The sequence below is a fragment of the Prinia subflava genome, chromosome 4 (assembly GCF_021018805.1).
Source record: "Prinia subflava isolate CZ2003 ecotype Zambia chromosome 4, Cam_Psub_1.2, whole genome shotgun sequence".
Taxonomy (NCBI): Eukaryota; Metazoa; Chordata; class Aves; order Passeriformes; family Cisticolidae; genus Prinia; species Prinia subflava.
Window position 1 is genome coordinate 52,324,833 of NC_086250.1, and position 21,550 is coordinate 52,346,382.

Genomic DNA, 21,550 nt, shown 5'->3' on the forward strand with positions numbered 1-21,550 from the left:
GCTGCAGCAAAGACAGCTAAGCCATGTCTTATGGGCAGCACTTGTCCAGCCACAGGCAGTTGCCTTCTTATAAACGTCAATATTTGCAGAACATAGGTCCATATTAAGATGAAAATAAAAACAAACTAAAATCTAGTGTTTGCCCTCCACTACCATTACTCCTAAACTCACCACCTGCGGTTTAGATTATTTTACTGAATAGTCAGGAAAGCTGCAATCTTTCATAATTCTTGCAAAAGTCCTGTACAGCCATAATGCTACAGCATCATCACTGTAGGATTTACAGATTTTACTCAAATGCGAGAAATGAGTTTGAAAGGGTAATTTCATGCACCAAGACTCATCTGTAGCAAATGTGTGTTCTTTGCATTTTCTCACTACTACTGTTTAGTCATTGCTTCAGAAACTCTAAAACTTACAATCCAGCCCCCAAAGCAGAGCCACATTTTACTGTTCACACTGCATTTGCGAGTCCCAAGGGGACCTGGTTGAGAAAGAGCTTTTACTCACAGATTTCAACTGTATACCCTGTCGTATCTGGTCTAGCAGTGCATCTCTTCCTGAGCAGGACACCGGTCGACTGTTCTGTTCTACCTTCTTTAACTGAGCTCCTTCTCTGATTTGATCCAAGAGCGCTGCTTTGTTTCCCACAAGAACTGGGAGCTGGTGATCAACCTCAGAAGGAAGGCCTGGTGGTGGAGGAGGACCAGGAGGGGGTGGAGGAGGCGGAGGGGGGGGAGGAGCAGAGGAGCCGCCTGCAGGTGGCGGTGGGGGCGGAGGAGGGCCGGACGGGGCCGATGAGGAATGCACAGGCGGTGGAGGAGGATACATCCTGTTGGGAGGAGGCGGGGGCACTGTTGCACCAGGTCGAGACGGTGGTGGGGGTGGTGCCGCTGTGGGAGCTCTCGAAGGAGGTGGAGGTGGTGCCCCTCGGCCCCTGGCAGGGGGAGGAGGAGGGCCCGAGCTGTGGGGAGGGGGAGGTGGAGGCGGAGGGGGTCCTCCTCTGCACGGTGGTGGCGGAGGTGGAGCTGAAATGAAACAAAACAACTTTGAATTACTAGCTGCTCAATACCTGCAAGTCTTTCAGAGACTAGCAGAAAAGGAACACAGGCTGTGCCTTGCCTTTTGCAAGGATCTCTGTGCCTGTGCAAATTTTACCAATTCTGGATTAAATTTGATACAGCTGAATATAAACTATATTTTTTGTCCTATAGAGCAAACCAAGCTAAACATAGCCTATGTCAGTTGTGTGTTTTGTAAGAGTCAACCACTGCAGGAAGCAGGTGCAATACATAGAATGACTGATAAAAATTCAGAAGAATTCTGTAAAATTTTGTTGAGCTAGGAAAGAATAAAAGAGAAAAGCTTTTCAGAAAATACACTGAAAGTGAAGTACAGAATTTCCACTTTCTAATCTATCCATTATTTTATTAGGTAATTATAGAAGCAAGCATTTTTTAAGCAGTATCTTCTACTAACCCCCCCCCAATGCATTATAACAGACCATAAAGTGACTCTTAGTCTCTTTTACTGAAAATTACTTCCAACAATATCTTTATGGCAGGGGCTGTAAAAAGGAAACAACTTTAGGGCTACACACAGGACCATTTCTCTGTGAAGTGGCCTTGAAATGTACTTGCTTTGCTAATGGCATTTTAAATGGCACTGTTTCATTTCCTCTTCCATTAAGCATCTAATGGCTCATGGTACTTTAGGTTGTGTGGTTGCTGCACATAACTACTTAATAATCCAGGTGCCATCATATAACTAAGAAAATTAATGTTTGATTTCACATGCCTTTATAACAAAAAGCGTATTACACTCAAGAACATACTTCTTTACCCCTTCTATTATCCCCTTCATGTCACTTGCAAAGAAAGCAGGCTGGCTACACTGGCATAGAGAAAGGAAATCCCATAAAAATGGGATTTTGGGGAAGTAAGTAGCAGTCACTAGTACCTCAATGCCTCCTTCCCTGCTCATCTTTAGAGAAAGATACTACTCTTAAAATCATGTATTATGTTCTTAAGTTCCACGAGCTGCTGTTTTTTTTCTACCCCTCCACAAGAGCAACACGGAGAGAATTGCCTCTGAAATGCCACTTGTTTTCCAAGAGACCTACTGCCAACATTCTTGATTTTAAAACCTGCCATTTTCGGCTGATATGGCTGTAGCTCCGTTTAGGGCCACTGGAAGGCGGTGTTACCAAGCGTAACAACCCGCGGAGCGACACAGACGAGTGTCTGCAATACTGAGCAGATACTCGGCACGGTCCCGGCTCCAGAGCCTGTTCTGTCCCTACATTTACAGCACAAAGTTTAGATTTTCCTGTGGGGAAATGGTTTATTCGCATTATAACTAGAGAGATATGCCATATCCAACCTGTGGAAACAGCATTCTGCCTGTCTGCACTCAACTGTAGTGAAATGAGGGTGGAGCAGCAAGGAGAGAGCACCATTAATTCATCCTCTCTCCCTTCCCCCTCAAACAGATGGTACAAGCAAAGCAAGAAAAGAATTTTAGGTTTTTTCATAAATGCACGCCAATCTGCACACTGATATTAAGAACAAAAATTGTATAATTGTCTATAGATGGTACTGTCACACAAAAAACAACCACCAGCACCAAAACTAGGGAAAGGGCAGGGGAAACAGGAAAATAATTTCCATCTCAGCAGAATAGCTTGTCTGCAACTCTCTAGTCAGCATCCTAGCAGGGTGAATATGTAAGCACAGAAATTCTTGCAATAAACACAGAAAATGCTTTTCAGTTGAGAAAGAACACTTCAAACAGCAGTCAAGCCTATACATCAAATAACACAATTATGGATAAACCCACTGAAATACTGGAGTATTTATCTACCTCTATCAAAAAAAGCACAGAGGTAGATTATCAACATGCATATTATAGATGAGGCAGTCTTTCTTTTAATTGCATACATGCAAATGGATATAGTGTGAAGTTAACACATACAAAATAGAAAAATAGGCATTTTAAAAATATTTTAAGCTAGTCATAAGACTCCAAGGCAAGTCTCCTTAAACTAGTTTTAAAGTTAGCAATCTGGGATCAACAAGCCTGTAAACCTTAAAACAGAGTTAAAATTCTATAGAGAAGCTGACAGATTTCTTACTGAGAAAAAAATTTCATAATCAGGAGTTTTGCTTGCACTTTAACTAAGAAGTTCAGATGTAATTTTTAGTATTGCATTCAAACAGGTGCAGACTAAGGTATCAGCTAGGAAAAAACAATCACACAACAGCATGAATACTTTGAAGCATACGCTTAGATGCCAGCTCAAGTACATACCGCTCCACCGCGGGGGACCTAAGGAATAAATGTAACAAGTCATTGTACCCTGATTCTGTATCTCTTCCTTCACTGAACAATTTACTCACTGCTTTCAAAACACTATAATTTCACCTTAGGTAATTTTTCTGTTGAGAAAACCTCTAAGCAAGTTTTTGAAAGTTTGACACTGGCAGTATAATTTTACATTGACTTGCTGTCTTACGCTACATAATGCATTGGCTGAGGTCACATCTAAAGGTTAGGCAGGTAGCAGCTTATTTGAGAATTATTTTGTAGCAGAAGCCTGTTCAAACCTAGTATTTTTAATTTCAAATTAGAAAAAAACTAACTTAAAAAAATATAATGGCAGGTCTGTAGCTGTTGCAAGGCTCTCTACAGAGTGCTGCCAGGGTAAACAGGCAGCATACATACTTGCCAGCCATCTACTACCACTACAGCTGACAACAGCATTATGGCTTCCAACATTTTAATTTATTTATAAGATTGAGATTATAAATAAATATTTAACATACACAGTCTGAAAAATCTGTATCAAACATATTGCATAGCTTTGCAATTAGACTAAGTGCTACTGGAAACTACTAAATTGGCATCAATATCCTTATTCCTCAGGGACAAGTACTCTCATGGGTCACGCCTGAACATTTTTACATGGCGTATAGTGTATGGAAACATGATCCAGTGCAACTGCAGTGACATGAAGCCCAGAGAAGAGAATCAAAAACTGCTCACCATCAACAGTTTCTACTGTGATCCTTAAGGCAAAAAATACCCTGTTAATTTTTATGTAGAAATAAATGGAATCCCACCTTGTCTGCGCAGTTCATTTTTAACAGCTTCCACACCTCCTGTTTTTTCAATGAAATCATATATGACCTTTGAAGTTTCTTTGTCTTTTAGCTGAGCCTCTGAAATTCCACACATATCAAACAGATTTTTCAGTTCTGGGTCTAAGTTGTTTACCTGCAAGTCAGATACATTAGTTTTAAATAGCTTGGAATGTGGAGATATTTTTAAAATATTTTTATTAGGGGAAAAAAAATCCACCCACAAACCCTCAGCCCCCCTGCTTATTCTCTTCTACTCCAACATCTCTCTGTTTACATCGTATCATAAAATCCCAAGTTATAACTATTTAATTGTACAGCTAACTTTTTCTTTAATGCAAATCTTTAATGCAAAAAGTCTCTAAAGTTTAAATCACTGTCTTCAGTAACTTATTAAATTACTTACATCAAAACCTGTGTTTGGATCCCAACCAACATGTCCAATATGTCTAGAAAAGCAAAAAAGTCCATTTAATCAGCATAAAAAGATCTTGTTAACTAAAATAAAAGGACCCCAAGACAACCAGAGACGACTACTAGCTTCTAAGCAATTCTTATTCCTCAGTGCCTCACTTGAGAATGGAATAGTAAAACTTCTTTACTTTCACTTTTTGTCTCACATCCAGAAGACAAAGTGGAGAATTTCTCTCTTTAGGTTACAATCTGTGGCAAAACATGAAGGCTTCATTCCACCCTGTGGTGCATACAGATAATGTTGGAAGGACTGCACAGCCATCAAGAAGAAGTTTAGCCTTTACACAGCAACTGGACCTTGAGCTATTGCCACATTTTTCAGTGCCATGCAGCTGGAAAACCTCCACCCTGCCACCACTGTGTGTTCTCCTATCACCCCTTTCCCATTCACATCTCTCCAAGATAAGTCAGGACTGTTTTCAGCTGCCATCCTCCTAAGCTTCTAGCAGCCATTTCATGTGGCTACTGAAGTATTTTATGTGATGCTATAACCAGTTAGAACACAGACGAGTTTTGTGCCCCTACAAGCCCCTTCTCACGATACTGCTATTGGATATGGAAAAGAAAGCCATCGTTTTACCACGACTCCACGTTTTGTGACTCTCTTCACATACAGTGACCTCTAGAAGCAAGATACAGTTTTCAGGAAGTTCAACTCAGAGTTATAAAAAATACCAGGTGAGCTGCTAGTAACCAATGCAGTCTAGGTTAAGCTTGCTAAATTACAAAGACTATTCAGCTTCTGTTAAACAGTGCCTTGCAAAATAGACCTTGTATTCTTGCTTGGTTCTGTTTTTATCAACAGCACAAGTTTTTGTCATTAAAATACTGAAGTACAGTGATCAGTTTTTGGTTTGGTATAACTATGACTAATTATTTTAAGAAGCAAGAAAAGTAAAAGGTTTAGTTTAAAGTGACATTATGCCATAAGAAAGGAAAACCAACAAAGTCCCCACTTTTCCTAATTATTTAAATGCCTTTAAATAACTACCGAAATATGGGATGATTTGTTGATGACAGGATTCTGAATGCTAATGAACAGTTTGCTTCACATAAATTAGACATGCATTTCCTAACAGGATCTCACAGCTGATCACAATGTATTAACCTGGCATATGTAAATTGACATTAGTTTACCACTAATATAATTTTACTCACATATTTGTGCACATCTGTGCAACATGGGATGCTCTTTCAAGAGGTTGTGAGGGTACAACTCAGAATTTAGTGCACTTAATTGACACTAAAGTTTTATATGCCATAGTTCTAGAATTATTTTTCATTTATTTTTCACCCTTCAGAGTAAGATAAATTACTTGTACACAGTGACTGTAATACACATTCTTCAGATCTTTTCAATGCAAATACGTACTTATGAGGTAACCCTAAGTCTTATGCTGCTTAGACGAATGTATACAGTAATAAGTTACATTTATGCTGAATACAGATTGTTGTTTTTGTTTTCTCAAAACACAAACTCCACATCTGTCTAACAGAAGGCATTTAAAAATTCTATCTACTGGTATCATCTTTGATCTGGCATAAAGAGTAACAGTGTTGGTCTTCACAAGTATCACAGCACAAGTGATACAAGTTACCCTACTGGCTTCTTTGGCTAACAATACCAAATGCCAGTTTCCCTATGTTTCTACAAAACCAGTAACTAAAGTATCTTACACAGTAAGATAACATATAGCTGCTGCATCTACAGAAACTTACACAGACCTTAAGCCAAAAAGACTTTCAACAGACTCCTTTTGTAAAGGTTCACCATTTACAATTTAATGTTACATTTAATGATACTGGAACATATCTTTTATTTGAATTGTATTAAATATTTTATCACCTTACTCTCAGCTTCTTTAGGTCACAAACTGATAGACATCATAAACAAAGTGTCAAAGTAATTTTATATCTATGCTGCTGCACAACCTCTTGCACCAATTCCGAACAGTGGTCTGACAGGGTAACGCAAATTTTGTCCACATATGCTCAAGTCTGCATCAGCACAGTCACAACAGTGACCAGCACTCTTCATTTTTGTTTCCTTCTTCCTTCTTTTCTGCATTTTCCGTTTAAATGACACTAACAGTATCATTTCAGTGATACTCAGATCAGTAAGAACAAGGTTGATGATTGGATTTTCTAACCAGAGTCTGTTTAGGGAACTGTTTGAGCCCTCCTCTTATGTTCCATCCACTATCCCATTCCCCAGAGCACTGTCTCAAAACACTGTGCAGTAATGTTACTGTAACTAGTAATATCAATATTACTTTAATGGAATTTTGTTCTGGGAAAACACATCAGTGTAATGATGCAACACACCACTTCAAAAGAATAAGCAATTCACTTGGAATGTAAACCTCACACTGGTTTTCCCATGCTTCACAGCAACTGATCTCTCCTGTAACTAACTCAAGCTCTTTAAGTTCCTGTGGCTTCAGCAAATAAAATACATTTATTTTAAAAAGCAGAAGATTATTATATCAATTAATGTTCAGGAAAGCAAAATTAATTGAGTAAAGTGACCAAAACCAAGTTTCCTGAAAGTGAAACTTAAAGTGGTACGTCGTAACTACTCCAAAAGATTAAAGACACGTAAGAAATGACAATAGAAAAAAATCCTGAAGGATATATGTTGTACTTTCATCACAAGATACAGGTCCTAGCCCACACATTAGAAAAAGTTTCTAAACAGAAAGCCAAAGATGAAATTATGGCAAGTAATTTCTGCAGTTATGACAAGACCCAAATGTGTATTTCACATGACAAAGCCCAGCTAAATATGCGCAGGTGTAGGAATCAGTGTTAAAGAGTTAACCACGGAGGCTGAGTATGAGTCTCCACTGAGCTGACAACCTCAGTAAGGCACCTCTATGCAGCTAAAGTGTTTTCTAAGCTGATTTTGGATAGCAAGTTACTTTTTTGTTTACAGCTGCAGGAAAATCCTCATCTGCCTATAAGCTAACTTCTTTTAAACCCCCCAGCATTCCAGCTAGCATTTACTTAGTTCAGGTTACACAGATTCAAGAGTTAGCCATTTTCAAGTGTAACTGACACACACAAAAAAAAAAATCAGAAAAGCAAAATGCAAACATCCCCCCCACCCCCCAAACAACAAAACTCCCACCCATCCAAAACCAAACTCAAACTCAAGAAAATACTTACTGAAAATTAGATGGAGTTCCAATATCTGCCTTTGTCAATCTTCTCTTTTTAGTTTTTCCTTTCTTCTTTTCTTTGGTATATGAAATATTGTTGACTTGTGGAGCATAAAATCTGTTAGTTGTAATTTCTGGGTTTTTGATATCAACAGTTGCCATTGGTAGATTTGGGCCTGTGAAAGTAAAGTACAGGATTTTTAAAACTGTGTTTCACCAATGCCACATTCAATCCACAAACTTTGGGAGTTGTTTTTGAGCTGTAGAATACTTGTACTCTGGCTGTAGCTCTACATGCCACGTGCATCCAGATGGGTTCTGAATGTCAGATGGATAAACTAAGATATTTGATGAAAAAAAAATGTTGCTAGAGCAGAGCAACAGGAATATTTTCTGAACTACAATTTGTTTTTTGCCACATGCACAGAACACATGTGATGAGACACATTAAGTAAGACACAACACAGCTACAATCCTAGATAAGATCAAAGATGTGACTTTCATAAACAGTCAGACCCAAAGAGGCAGCAGGCCGTTACCTGGGCAGCACTCTGAACTGATCTTTCAGGAGACAGAACCTTCATTTAATAACCCCAAGTGGAAATGCCTTCTGCCACCACACACAGAACCTGAACATCACAACAGCTTCAGAAGGCTGCTCTGGACACACTACTGTCTACAAATACAGGACAATATCTGTGGAACTATTCAGGATTTCTTATGTCTTACTCTTTAACAGGTTTTCAAACCAGTGGAGTCCCAGATAAGAAACAGCTTGCAGAGATTGTAAAAAGAGCACTAGAAATACAATTCGTAATTTGTATGTTTATGTTCTCAAACTTTGTTCTTAATTATAAATAATTCTGAATTATTATTCTAGTTATTTAAAATGCATCTGAATGATGCTTCTGCCAATTTTAGCATTTTAATATTATATTACTTGTGTAATACTAGCAAACAAACACACCTAGCACACGTTCCACTCAGGTTTTTTAGCTTTGATAGAAAATAACTCTTGACATAAGCAAGCGATAGCAGTACTTAAATACTAAGAGGCAATGTATGAATTTATCATATACATACATATGTATACATACATATATACACAGATGGGTAAGTAATTTTGGTTTTGGAAGAATGAGATTAAGCAGGTCATTTAAAACCTGTTTGGCCAGAAATAGTTTGAAAACATTTCCTACTTCCCTGTGAGTTAAGACTCTGGTTAGCAAATCAACCAAAGTAAGACACAGTCTTACTGGGCAGACGATAAAAAAAGTCTAACTAGACTTTGATACATCTGAACCTTGTTTTGACACTACCTTTTCATAACTGCATTCAGAAAGAAACAACAAGCCTTAGGTTCACAGTCCAATATAAAAATCAGACAGGACAAATAGACAACACTACAGATAACACATGACATTTGTAGGTAAACACCTCAGTGGGAAGCATCTAGTATTGGCAAGGACAAGAAACAAGAACAGAAACATGATACTGGGCTAGACAAAACTCATTTAAAACACATGACAACTCCAACAGTTCTGCAGGAGTCTTAAAGGACAAGATTGAAAACTGCATTGAAACTGCATGAAAAAAAATTAAAATCTTTTCTGCTAAGCAGAAACGCTTTTATCTAGAAATGTTTTGATTTAGACAACTGTCCTTTGAGAATACCAAAACAAATTGACCATGTAAGACTACACAAAACAATTTGCATTGCTAGAGTTTCACTTAAAATTAGTACTGAACTGACTAATCATCAAATATTACTAGCTCTAAACTTAACAATAACTTCAGTAAAATCTTCAGAATTAATTGAAAATTACAGTCCTTATTTGCTTGGTACAAAACAAAAAACACTTGGAGTTAATCTTCATTTTTATCACCTATTACATTTTCTGTTATATTCTGCCCATTTTCACCTATTATATTGGTATTTACAGTTTTAATAGCTGTACTGACACTCAAAAAGAAATAGGTACCTTTATAATGCTAGTAAGTTGGTGATATTCTTCTCTCAGTCTCTAGCAGTCTTTGAAATGCATCTTTTTTGTATATAAAATCCTGACCTAACCAAACATGGTCAGTTGTATGTAAAGCAGCAGCAATTTGCAAACGGAAGTTTTATTCAGCTGAGCTAAAATCAAGGACTGATAGCCTGATTCCTTGACAATAATATTTATACAAGAGGTCATAGTAAACTCAAAGATGAAAATTTTTCTTACCGTCTGGTTTAGAGCTTAGATGTCCACGAGGGATAAAAGAACCTTGGAAAGAATTGTACTCTTCTAGAACTGCCATATTTATATCCAGTAAAATTTTTCCCATCATTACACATGCACCTTCCCCAGCAGGTGTAGACAGCTCAATAAACGAAGATGAGAGAGGCATATAGAGCTCATCATTAGGAAGTACCTGACAGTACAGTGGCTTCAAGCATCCACTGTTATCGATATCTGTGACATCTTCAGAAGGGGCTCCAGAAAACGTTGTACAGAACATTTTGTAATGTTAATTCTAGTCTATATTTTATTTAGAGCCTCTCTAGATTTCTGTCACAGACTACAGACAGCCCTACAAGAAATGCAAACTGTTCTAGTTAACAGCTGAAACAAAATTCTGCCACATGATTCTTCAAGATTCCCTCAAAACCTAATACTCTGACAAATCCTCGTTTTATCCAGTACTTCATACTAGGTCAGTTCAACCACAATAACTCTTCTTTATTTGCATAAAGCGACCTAGCTATTACAAATGAACAGAACACAAATCCCAGGAAATTACAGACTAATACGTTTTACATAACTGTTAATGCCAATTTGAGTTTAATCCTGCAATTCTACAAAAAAAACCCCTAAAAAACCAAACTTAAATCCCTATCATTGAAAATGTCATACAAAAGAACAAGTGCTTTTTCCATGCAGCTTCAATGTATGCAGAAAATCCAGACTAACAAGCCCCAGTAAAACAAAATTCCTCACAGTATTTCAGCCATGGGTCATGTGAGTACAGAAATGTGACTATTCTTGTTTTTCAGTTTTAAAGCTAATAATGCATTAATACCCAGCACAAAAAAGCAGCTGTTTCATCTTTTTCCCCCAACAGAATTTCTGAACAGAAACTGCATATAGAGAGTAAAACAAAAACTAGCTGTTATTACAACAGATGAGGTTTTTATTTCTTCCAGTGTGGGAACCCTAAAAATCCCCTTGGGGAAACTTCCACGCTTTGCCTGGAAAGACTCACTGTAGAGTTTTCCCTACCTAGACTGAAAGAGAAGACTTCCCTCACAGTGCCTTGCAGAACTACTGCCAATCTACCTTGGATTGCCTCCCCCACCGGCTACTTAACCCTGCCTACCCCAATTGTTCATCCATCATCCCCTCTACAGGTTGCTGCCCTTTGTGCTGCCCCTGTGCCCTCAGACCATTGGTTCCTGACCCCTGCTTAACCACCGAGTACCACATGGTCTGTGTCTGCTGTCCCTGATCCCTTCGGCATGCTGGAATGAACCCTGCTGCACCTCCAGCATAACGGAGGCCCCTCCTGTCCTTCCTCCGCTGGGGGATCTGTGGCGCGGGCGTGTGCATGGACTTGAAATGGCTGTTCCTGTGGCCTGCTCTGAGCGCTTCTAAAGGAGAACCTTCCAGAAGGTAGCAGCGTTTCTCCATCCTGCCATGCTGCTACATTCTAGTTACGTGCTGATAGTATGTATCTCCTCTAGTCTTAATTCCAAATACTGAAATGCAAAGTTCTGTGTAGGGTATAACAACCTGAGGCTATAATCCATGCCCTGACCACGTTTTATCTGTGACTACTCAGGACATGGCCATACAACTTTTCACCAGCAGAGAAGCTAGGCATTACAGAATTTGATAAAATCAGAAAACAAAAAGGTTTTGATAGGTTTTGAAAGGGATGTGGATGTCCGAGGAAAACAATTTATTAAGAAACAGATGCTGAAACCCTTGAAGTGATTATAAATCTGAAACACTGAGCATAAACCCTATGTCCTCCACAGAACATTCAGGATAAACTCAGCACAGGGACAATGACTGCAAGTTTAGTATGAGAGAATTTTTCTCAGAAAAATACTGTTCCCAAGGTCTTACAGCATGAGTTATGGAGAGTATTTTAAGCACAGAAGTTTTTGCAGGCTTAGTTTTCTTAAATCTTATTCTATTCGAGGATAGCAAACTAGACCAATAAATTGTTTGTGTTATAATAGAGACAAAGGCTAAATTTTTTGAGGGAGGTGTTACTAACTGATCACCACTGCTGCTGTAATTCCCATCTGCTCTGCAGACACTGCTATCAGGGATGTACTGTTTAGGAGAGGAGAGCAGTTAAACCTTCTGAAAGCTCGGAAAAGCTGGCAAGACTATCACAGATGGTGTGAGTGTTGTTACTATGAGTGTTTCAAAACTTAACAGCCTAGTCAAAGTTTAATCTATACTAAAAATGCCTGACCTAAATTGATGATCGCCTGAATTTCCTCAGAACTTGAAATTTATGAAAAAGCAATTTTTTGAGAAGTGTTCCATATGAGGGAGGTTTTATCTGGGTATATAAAAGGAATCATTAGTTCCCATAATTCAGGAGTAGTTATGAATTACCTGTTTTGGTGACCAGAGAAATGCTTGAACGACTTGCTTAGAACAAATTTGAAGGCTACCACAAGTCATAAGCAGATTTTAGAAGATCAGTTGACTCTAACCTTGCTCAAGCAGCAAACTCACAGATACATGCTATGACCTGTGATCTGGATCACTGACAGAAATATGACAGGAGAAATCCCTTTTTAACTTCAGTGTGAATTCAGGAATCAAAGCCACCAAATTTCATATTCATTGATGTGTCTATCATGATTTTAGAATGGATGGTAAAAGAAGCTCTGTATCAAACTGATACATAGTTTGATTCCGTCCATCAATTTAATAAGAGGATCTCCTGAAGAACCTGTATCCTGATGCTAGTGAGACACGTTCCTGAGAGGCAAGGAGATTCAAGTAATTCTTCATTCAAAAGGAGTTTAATATTGATGAACATATGACAAATGCAGAAGACTATGTTACATGGTTTGCTAGATATACTGAAATTGAAATATTATATTCTGTTAAATTGCATCACTATTATGCCTGCCATTAAGACAAATGGACTAACTTTGTACAGTGATCCTACACATGCATATTCTGAAGATCAAGCAGCAAATGCAAGGTACAAAGTTTTCTTAGTTTAAACTGAAGGGCCCTCTCTCCTACTTGCAACAAAACATGCTCCTCCAGAAACATTCTTTACAAATGCCAGCTAGGCCACAAAGTTTTCAAGCCACAACTAAACAAATACCAAAGAACAGAAACAAAAAGAATACTGTAACCTCCACTTCACTGCTTTTGCAACTACATGACTATCCTGAATAAATCTGAAACAAAGCTATACATAAACAGTAAATGACAGCAGAAGGAAAAAATAAAATGCAGTGATTCATGCAAAAAGCTTACCATTTGGTGGGTCTCGTCTTTTTTCTGTTGAAAAAGAAAAAGAGCCATTTAATTATAGGTATCACAGGAAAAATTAATTCTACATTTTAATGTCTAGTGAACCTTTCAAGGACCTTGACCTCAAAATTAGGAATCTATTAATATCCTTAAAATCTACTTGTGCCATTGAAAAAAAGTATTACAGAACAAAAAACCCTAATCTTAGATATTAAGCACTGATTTCAAGTGTACAATCTGAGCAGGAGCATAAGGCAACAGCTACCTACTTGGTTTCAGGCATTTCCAACTATGAAGTAGAGTGAAATATTCAAAAAGTATCTGTTTTAAATACAGCCTATCAAAGTAAGATTTTTTTAAGCATTGTGCTTTCTGATGTCCACTGAATGAAACAGTTCATTTTTAACTGAAATGTAATTAGCACTTTTATAGAGTATTATTCCCTCACAGAACTTAAAATTTAATTAATTATTGCTTTATGCATAAGTAATAGGACACATAAGGGCAAGACACTTCACCTATGTTATCCAACAGGTAACTGAACAATATGGAAAGAACTAGAATCTCCTTGATACTAATATGATATTCTGTTCACACTACCACAGTGTTTTACAGACTATGAAGAATCTGGCTTGAAGATTTAAAATGTAAACATTTCACCTCAATATTCTCAGCCTATAATAGTAAGTTGTCTTTTAAAGAGATTTCCCTCACTATTAATTCCTATCCACCCCCAGTACACATTTACACTGTTTGTGTATCTATACACATACTCTTAAGAAATTTGGATTTAGCAGCACCCATAAAGGCAAGCAGTTTACCACCTCAATACAACAAAAGCCACAACTCTGTAAGGATCTAGAGTATCTGTAGTCTAATAGGAGCTCCCAAGAGTTGTATAGTAAGAATTTGTAACAGGCACTTCAGTTTCCAACAAGCCCCAGAATAACTGTTAACTTATTATATTTTTCCAGATTCACAAACTTAAGAAGGGAGAGGGTACAGACGGTGCTGACCTTGTCCTAGGAATACTTAAAACCCCCAAAATATGCAATCCTAAGAATGCAAGGAAAGTCAGCCTCATGTCAGTCTGTTGATCTTCAGGTAGGAATACAGGAACCTGTCAAGATCATCAAACCTTCATGGGAAGGTGACCAAAACCCATTGAGAATCAACTTTTGATGAATAAGCCTTCCAAAGACAGTTGATTTTTAGGTCACAGCAAGTTAGTTTCAAGCATAAAGGTGGAGAACCTCTGCAAGGGTGCCTCAGCATAAGGTATCAGGTCTGAGGTGAGAAGAACAGAACAGGCTTTTTAGCCAAGACTGTACTCTCTCTTCCTACAAGATTCAGTTTAAGAAACCACATCTTGTACTGTCCCCTAGTAATAAATTAAAAAAAAAATCAATTCCCAACTCAACCTTTGGACCATAATCAGCGTTCTAGACAGCAACTCAGAGACAGCAAAGGAGAGTGCAGGACTGTTTGCAAGTCATCTGTCAGAGGATGGGAGGATGGCAAAAGCAGGAGGCATTCATAGGAAGTGTTAGGTGGCCTTAAGTCAAATCATGGGAATCCTTTACAATTTTCATTATAATAAACAGCTCAAGAGAAACAAACCAAAACATTATATACACTTCCTGTCCTGCCCAAGAGCCTAGCTCTGTTTCTCTGTGGTTACCACTGCCGACAAGAAAGTATGCACTTTTGTTCCTGAAGTGTAGATGACCTGACGAGAGTGGCAGATTTTCTGTTTTTTTGAAGATGAACATGCCTACTGATCTAAAACAGATGAATACCTGTATTTACCTGCCTGTGTATAAAAAACACAGCTCCCCTCAATGAGCATTCCTGGAAATGAGAATAATCTCTACCAATACTTGAATCCAACGCAAACTGAGCAGGTTAGAGATGCTGTTGTCACCCAGGTAGCAGAAACAAAAGCTGTGACGCAAGATGAAAGAAAAAAACCCAAAAAAAACCTAAGCAAATAAAAAAAATCCTTCTCCATATGAAGTATCTACCTTGAAACTTATGAAGTCCATTATGAAGGTACTCAGGAGTTAAAAGCTCGTGAAAGAAAAAAGCAAAAAGCAGTTTTGTGGAAGGTTAACAGAGCTCCCACCCAGAGCTACAAGCAATACATAAGAATTAGTCAAGAAGCCTCCTACTTCAGAAAGAACTACTTGCAGTTAAGAACAAGTGTCTGTTTCCCTTTTAGGGATGAGTGCTCAGCACGTGGAGAAGGCACTTGTGTGTGTACATATATCAACATTCTCAAGGCAAGATGATAACAATAAAAACTAATGGTATCTATGTGCAATACCCGAAGTTGAGAGTGTACTACAGTGTCAAGCACTGAGATGAGACACACTGTGTTCACCTTGTTTACTGGGGCAACTATTTGGGATTGGTTTAAGAAAGACAAATTAATGAATTATAGCAAATTCTTTCTAATCTATGGTTAAGAATTTAATAGACTAAAAAAAACAAACGCAAAACCAAAACCCCCAAAGCCCCATAATGAAAAGGCCAACCTAAACCAGAGTTTAGCTAGATGAAATCCCACACTATTACAAAGATTAGGACAACAGATCAGCAACTCTTTCTCTCTCTTTGTCCCTCATTCTATTCTTGATATTCTGTACTCGGTATTTTGTACATTTGCAAGCTTTTGTACATTCTCTCTTTGGAGCCAAACTTTCACCTCTCTGGAACTCCAGATGCACTTACTCAGAGGTTGTCTGTATACTGGAGTGCATTTCATGCTGAGGAAGAGCAGAACACTGTTGTGTCTTCTCTTAGCTGTCAGACAGTATTTTGTGCATTAACCTCAGCACCAAGGCATAGCTTTGTGAGCCAGAACTGCTGTTACTGCTACCTTTCAACAATGTAAATTTTACGTAAGACATTTAGAAGTCTCCTAGCAAGCCCTGAATGGCATAACAGGCAGAAAAATGATCACATGGAGTGCTTAGTTGAGTTGAAGGCATCTCAAGTGCCTTCATTTCAAGGCACTACTATGAAATTAAACATAGTTTTGAAGGTAGAAAGTAAAAATCCCATTAAAATAGAAAAACATCAAAATCATTGACTATTACCTCTGTGATTGAGAAATTAAGATGTATTAATATTGTAAATGATATACAATTCTGGTATCATTTGTACACATATAAATCTATATGTAAATTAATATATGTTTTATATAAGCATTTATAAATAAATAAAAGCATAAATCCTAACAGCAAATCAGCTTTGATTTGAACAGCGCAAAGCCTGTTATTTTAGAAGCAGAATTAAATAGTCATAAGGACAAATACAGAACTCCATCTGGTGGCTTGACTAAGCATCTCGTAACCGTTTTAAATTCTTGGTTTGCAGCTCTTAACAAGGAAAACCCTGAAGTGCTTTGAGGGTTATTTTTTGGTTTTCATTTCAATTTCGTTTTTAAATAAAACCCGTCTTGAAGTTGCAAATGTTTGGGGAGGTGGAGTTGTTTGTTGAAAGAATATATAAAATAACATGAGCTTTAGCATACAAATCAAGATATTAGTTCAGAGAGTGAACAAGAAAAATTTTATGTGGTCCTGTGGAAAAAAATTGCTACATGGAAGAAAAACTCTGTGAACAGAAGATTTGCCTGAACCACCATTTTCAAACAAAGTTTGCTATGGCCAATGCAAACATACTTCTTCCCACAATGTCTGTGCATTAGCATTATGTTTCACACATGTAGTAGAGTAAAACTTCAGGAACACTAGATGCAAAATTACTTTTCTAATGTGAGTGTGAGAAACTTTATAATTGTGACATCTTGATGATTCCACTTCTTATTGAAACCTTATGAACTTACTCTGAGCTGAGGGAATCTTAAAGAGGTCATTAAAGCTCCCGGAACAAGCGCTCTGCTCCTGAGTCACCAATGCCTTGGTGAAATCCAAGTGAATACATTCAGATAACGCACATTTACAAGAGTACTTGCAAGGACAGCTCTCCAAGCTCTCCAGGATGAAGGCTTCCTCCTTTGACTTGACAATGCAGTAGTCTGCACTGCATTGCTAGTGCAGTTCCAGAATGGATTACAAAAACACATCCTGTTGCTCGCACACAAGTCCACACTACATCTTACAGCAAGCCTGAGCACATCTACTTGTTCCAAGCCTGTATTTTGCATCATTTTATCCTTCATGGACATACGGCTATCAAGACAGGAAAGTTGTTTATGGGCTCCCTGGAAAATGACCAAGACAAGATCTGTAGGAAGCCTGAGCTGCCTTTAAAGCACTAACCACATTCCCAAGGCATCTTGCAGCTGGCAAAGAGCATGCTGTGCTTCACTGTCCTGTACTGCTAAGAACAGTATAGGCACATTATGTCTTCTGTTCTTGGCCTGAGCCAAGATCACTAGTTCTGAATAAAAGATATTTCTCTTTTAACTGCTAGTTCAATGCCAAAAATTCATGAACTACTGAACATACCAGATGGTAAAATTTTTGTTACAACCCACTTGGGCTGAATTTAACAAATCAATTATAAACAGCCCAGGGCTAAAAGAGGGTTTATTCAAATATGAAAACAACTTTAAAGAAATATTTCTAGTTTTCCCATTGTCCACTTAGAATTTTTGTTTCCCCCAGTCTCTATTTTCAAATCAGAACCCTGGGGTCTCAGCTTACACAGAGACTTATAGAACAGAACACCAAGGTGAGTTGTTTCAGAAAAGTATAAATTTTTGCACAGTAGAGAAAGAAGCACAGTTTAATAGCATAATTACTTCAAAATACAAATACGGCAGTACAGCCTCCAGTGGCTTTCAGACATAGCAGTAGCTTCCTGCCTCCCCCCCAAAACAATATAAACAAGCCTGAGTTTAAGATTAATTTGAATATTTACCAGATTTTCTCTGCCGTCGTCCAAGTAAATCTGTTACTGTTTTGCGGAATAGTTTAGCTTCTTCTTCATTAGCAAAATTAAGACCAACTTGACATGTCTGAAAAAGATTAATATTTCCCACCCCATAACTAAGAAAATGTTTTAAAGGCTTTCTTAAATATTGTCTTACACCTTTCTAAAGGTATAATAAGAAAAAGACACTGCAAATTTGGAACCAAGTATTAGCTAAACATTGTATCTTAGAAATGTCTGTCTACTAATCAATTTTCTAAAGATCATGGCTAACAGATATGAGCAAAATCTTTTATCTTCAAATCAAAGAGGGGAGGGAAAAGGAAAATTTGTGCTTTAAGAATACATGGTATGTCATAAATATCATCTGCAAGCCAAAATGTAATTTCATTAAAGAAAGTTGAAAATAAAGAACTGTGTTTTATGCTTCTGTACTATATATTAAATTTTCTAGTTGAGATACCACAAAAATTCTATTAATAAATAAGCTTTTACGAACAATTAATAGAATTAATTAATAACCTCAGTTATATTAAAATAATATACTGTTCAAACAAAAGACATTTTAAAATAGGTATTCAAAGACACTGAGACTCACATCTCCAGCAAAGGTATGAAAATATCCTCTAGGACTATTATATACAAAGTTATTGTACAGCTCCTGCTCCCACAATAATTTCCCATCCTGAAAAGAAGAAAACAAACAAACAAAAAGACTATAAAACTCCACATGAAATTGCAGAGTTTAACTTCTTTTACAATAGAACTTATTAAGAACTGGACACAGCATAGTGTTAAACATCTGCCTTGCTATTAACCCATTGGATAAGCTCAATCAGAATCAATATAGAGCAGAGCTTGTGGAAGAGCTGTGAAAGCCTATTCTATTGGGTCACTGTGCTCTGCTCAAATTCCTGGATGTTTCCAAAAACTTCAAGTTCTACAACTCTGCAACAGTGATACTGAGAGCAGTAACAGTGACCACACAAGAATACAGTGATGAAACAGCAACAGCAACAAAGGAGGCTTCCAGTCTCTGGTTCTTATATCAGGCTTGACTTCAAAACAATTAACTTGAAGAGAACAAAAATCTCATCGTTTTAAGAAGCCTCATGTATTTAGAAGACATTATAGTTCAGCATCCAAGGAGGGGGTCTTAACAATCAAGTGACCAAATCACAAAGTCAAATGCAAACTGGCAACCCTGAACAAATCTGCGACTTCAAGCACTGAATGCTGACAGATAAGGAGCTGCTCCCTGGCTGCAGAGATAACGGGAAACTTCCCTAAGTCTCACTGCAGTCTGACTTAGGTTTCTCAGCATCATTTTTGCTATGAAAACACATCTTGGAGACTTTGTCTCTCAGTTCCTACTCTCTTGAGTGCAACGGGACAAAGATCTTCAGTATGAGTCTATTTTTTGTGGAGGGGGAATGAAAGAAAAACCACCCCTCCCCCCCGAAAGTCAGAACACACAACTTGTTTATCCTGCAGTTTTCACATGTACTAGCATACTGATCAAAAAGATTGTTTCCACCCACACATAAGACAGCTTCTATTTTCTTAAACCATCTAAAGTAGTGAACCCTGACAGAATTTTAATAGCTATCCGTATCAGTGGCACTATAATAATTTCCACTAATGTGACTAATGTAGAGGACAGCTTCTTAGAGCTGTAAAAAATTTGTTATTTATTTCATCCATTAAAGATGACATATATGAAATTGTTTAAATTTAGAGTACCTGAAAAAGTTGCAATTGCCTATTGATAACTTCAATTGTACGGCTTAAAGCACAACCACTTACTTGAGAATTTCTATGAATGCATAGCTACAACCTATACTCATTGAATTCAAAATGGAGAATAAATACAACCAAACTTAAGAGGCTCTGAAAAAGAAAAAAGATGCTTACCTTAATGTCAAATATTCTGATAAAATATGACCTCTGCGGATTGTCCTTTACAAGGCAAGCTACACCACAGCACTTCTTTGACCACATGGCATTGCGATCTGCTGCGTAGATCTGAACAACTGCTGAAGACATGGTCTGAAAAGAAGAGGTAGCTGTTACTTTTATGGAGAAAAATCATAAATTCTATAGCTGATCCTTTCCCAAAGCATCTCTTAGTTTCCTTGTTCTAGGCAACAGCTTTGCTGATTTCCCAGGTAGTTAACACCATAAGGTTCAAATGACCCCAAATCACTCCTATGTTTTAGATTTTCACTTCTATGCAAGATTTAGACACCTTAAGAACCCAAATGAACTTTTCATTCTTTTTCATTACATTTACCAAAGAGGTTTTGCCTGTAAGAAGCACATTCAAACTGAATACAAACACAATACTCAAGAAGAAACTCTAAATTGTGCAGGGCCTGGACACACTCTGGGGTACTGGAGTGTAAATGGAATATATTGCTTAATTGTTTAAGTGGTCTCTGGCACAATTTTAACCTATGCCAACCAGTGAACTCCAAAAATTTCTGGGCATGGTTTGAGAACTCACATGAGCTAGGCTCATTCCCAGCTGGCAACCAGAAATTGTCCTGTTTTCAAACTGAGATTTTTTTTAATAAGAGATAAAGATTATTCCACACCAGATTGCTTCAGTCACTAGAACATTCTTGAGCATATTTTCTAGTATGTATGTGTCTTACCTTAAGAGTCCCATAAGGAAAGGAAAAGAGAAGCCCTCAAAGAACATGTATTTAGTGGAGAAGTTATAAGGGCGTAAAACTTAAATGATCTGTAATGGGGCCAGACCAGAGGCTGTCTAGCCTAGGATCTATGCTCCAGCAGCACCAGATGCCAAAAGAAGGTAAGAATACAAGAATATACCATTATAACTATGGAAGCATGTCCCCAGGAAATGCCAGGCTGAGGCTCAAAGCTCCCAGGCCACCAGCACATACTGCATTTTTCCTTTGTGAATTTGTCTATTCACTCTTCAGACCCATGTGAAATTCTGAGCATGATAACACTGGACAGGATTGTGTTTCACGGGTTTTTTAATGCACTGCATGAATAATTAGCCCTTTTATCTAGACTTTTGCCACCTGCTAGTTTCAGTTGACTGTCCCTCCTTACACTAAGAGACGGTGTTGATGGCTTCATAGTTGTTCCTTTATGCTGCACATCCTTTTATAGTTATTTCTCACACTTCTTTGGCCTCTACACTCTCTTCAGGAAGTTTAGGAAGCAACACTTTAATGTCATTCTTGTACTAGGAAAAAAAAACAACTATACTACACATTACCCTTGCCACTCTTACGTGGATATTAACTAGTCCTACTATGTCCTTCTCTGCATGGGGATGAGACTTATGCTACATGAATCCAGTTTGTTAGCCCTCTGAACATAGGGTCACAATATT

The 21,550-nt window shown here is 37.8% G+C and overlaps 1 protein-coding gene across 1 annotated transcript in view; it reads right to left on the reverse strand.

Annotated features, from left to right (window-relative positions):
- WASL (WASP like actin nucleation promoting factor) overlaps nt 1-21,550 on the reverse strand; it is a 50,463-nt gene that overhangs the window by 4,874 nt on the left and 24,039 nt on the right. The window contains exons 2-9 of the mRNA XM_063396772.1: nt 20,092-20,226; nt 18,776-18,862; nt 18,166-18,262; nt 13,276-13,299; nt 7,782-7,950; nt 4,546-4,588; nt 4,122-4,275; nt 511-1,028 (exon numbers count right to left, since the gene is read on the reverse strand). Of these exons, the coding sequence (XP_063252842.1) occupies nt 511-1,028; nt 4,122-4,275; nt 4,546-4,588; nt 7,782-7,950; nt 13,276-13,299; nt 18,166-18,262; nt 18,776-18,862; nt 20,092-20,226 (1,227 nt within the window). The remainder of the gene's footprint in view (nt 1-510; nt 1,029-4,121; nt 4,276-4,545; nt 4,589-7,781; nt 7,951-13,275; nt 13,300-18,165; nt 18,263-18,775; nt 18,863-20,091; nt 20,227-21,550) is intronic.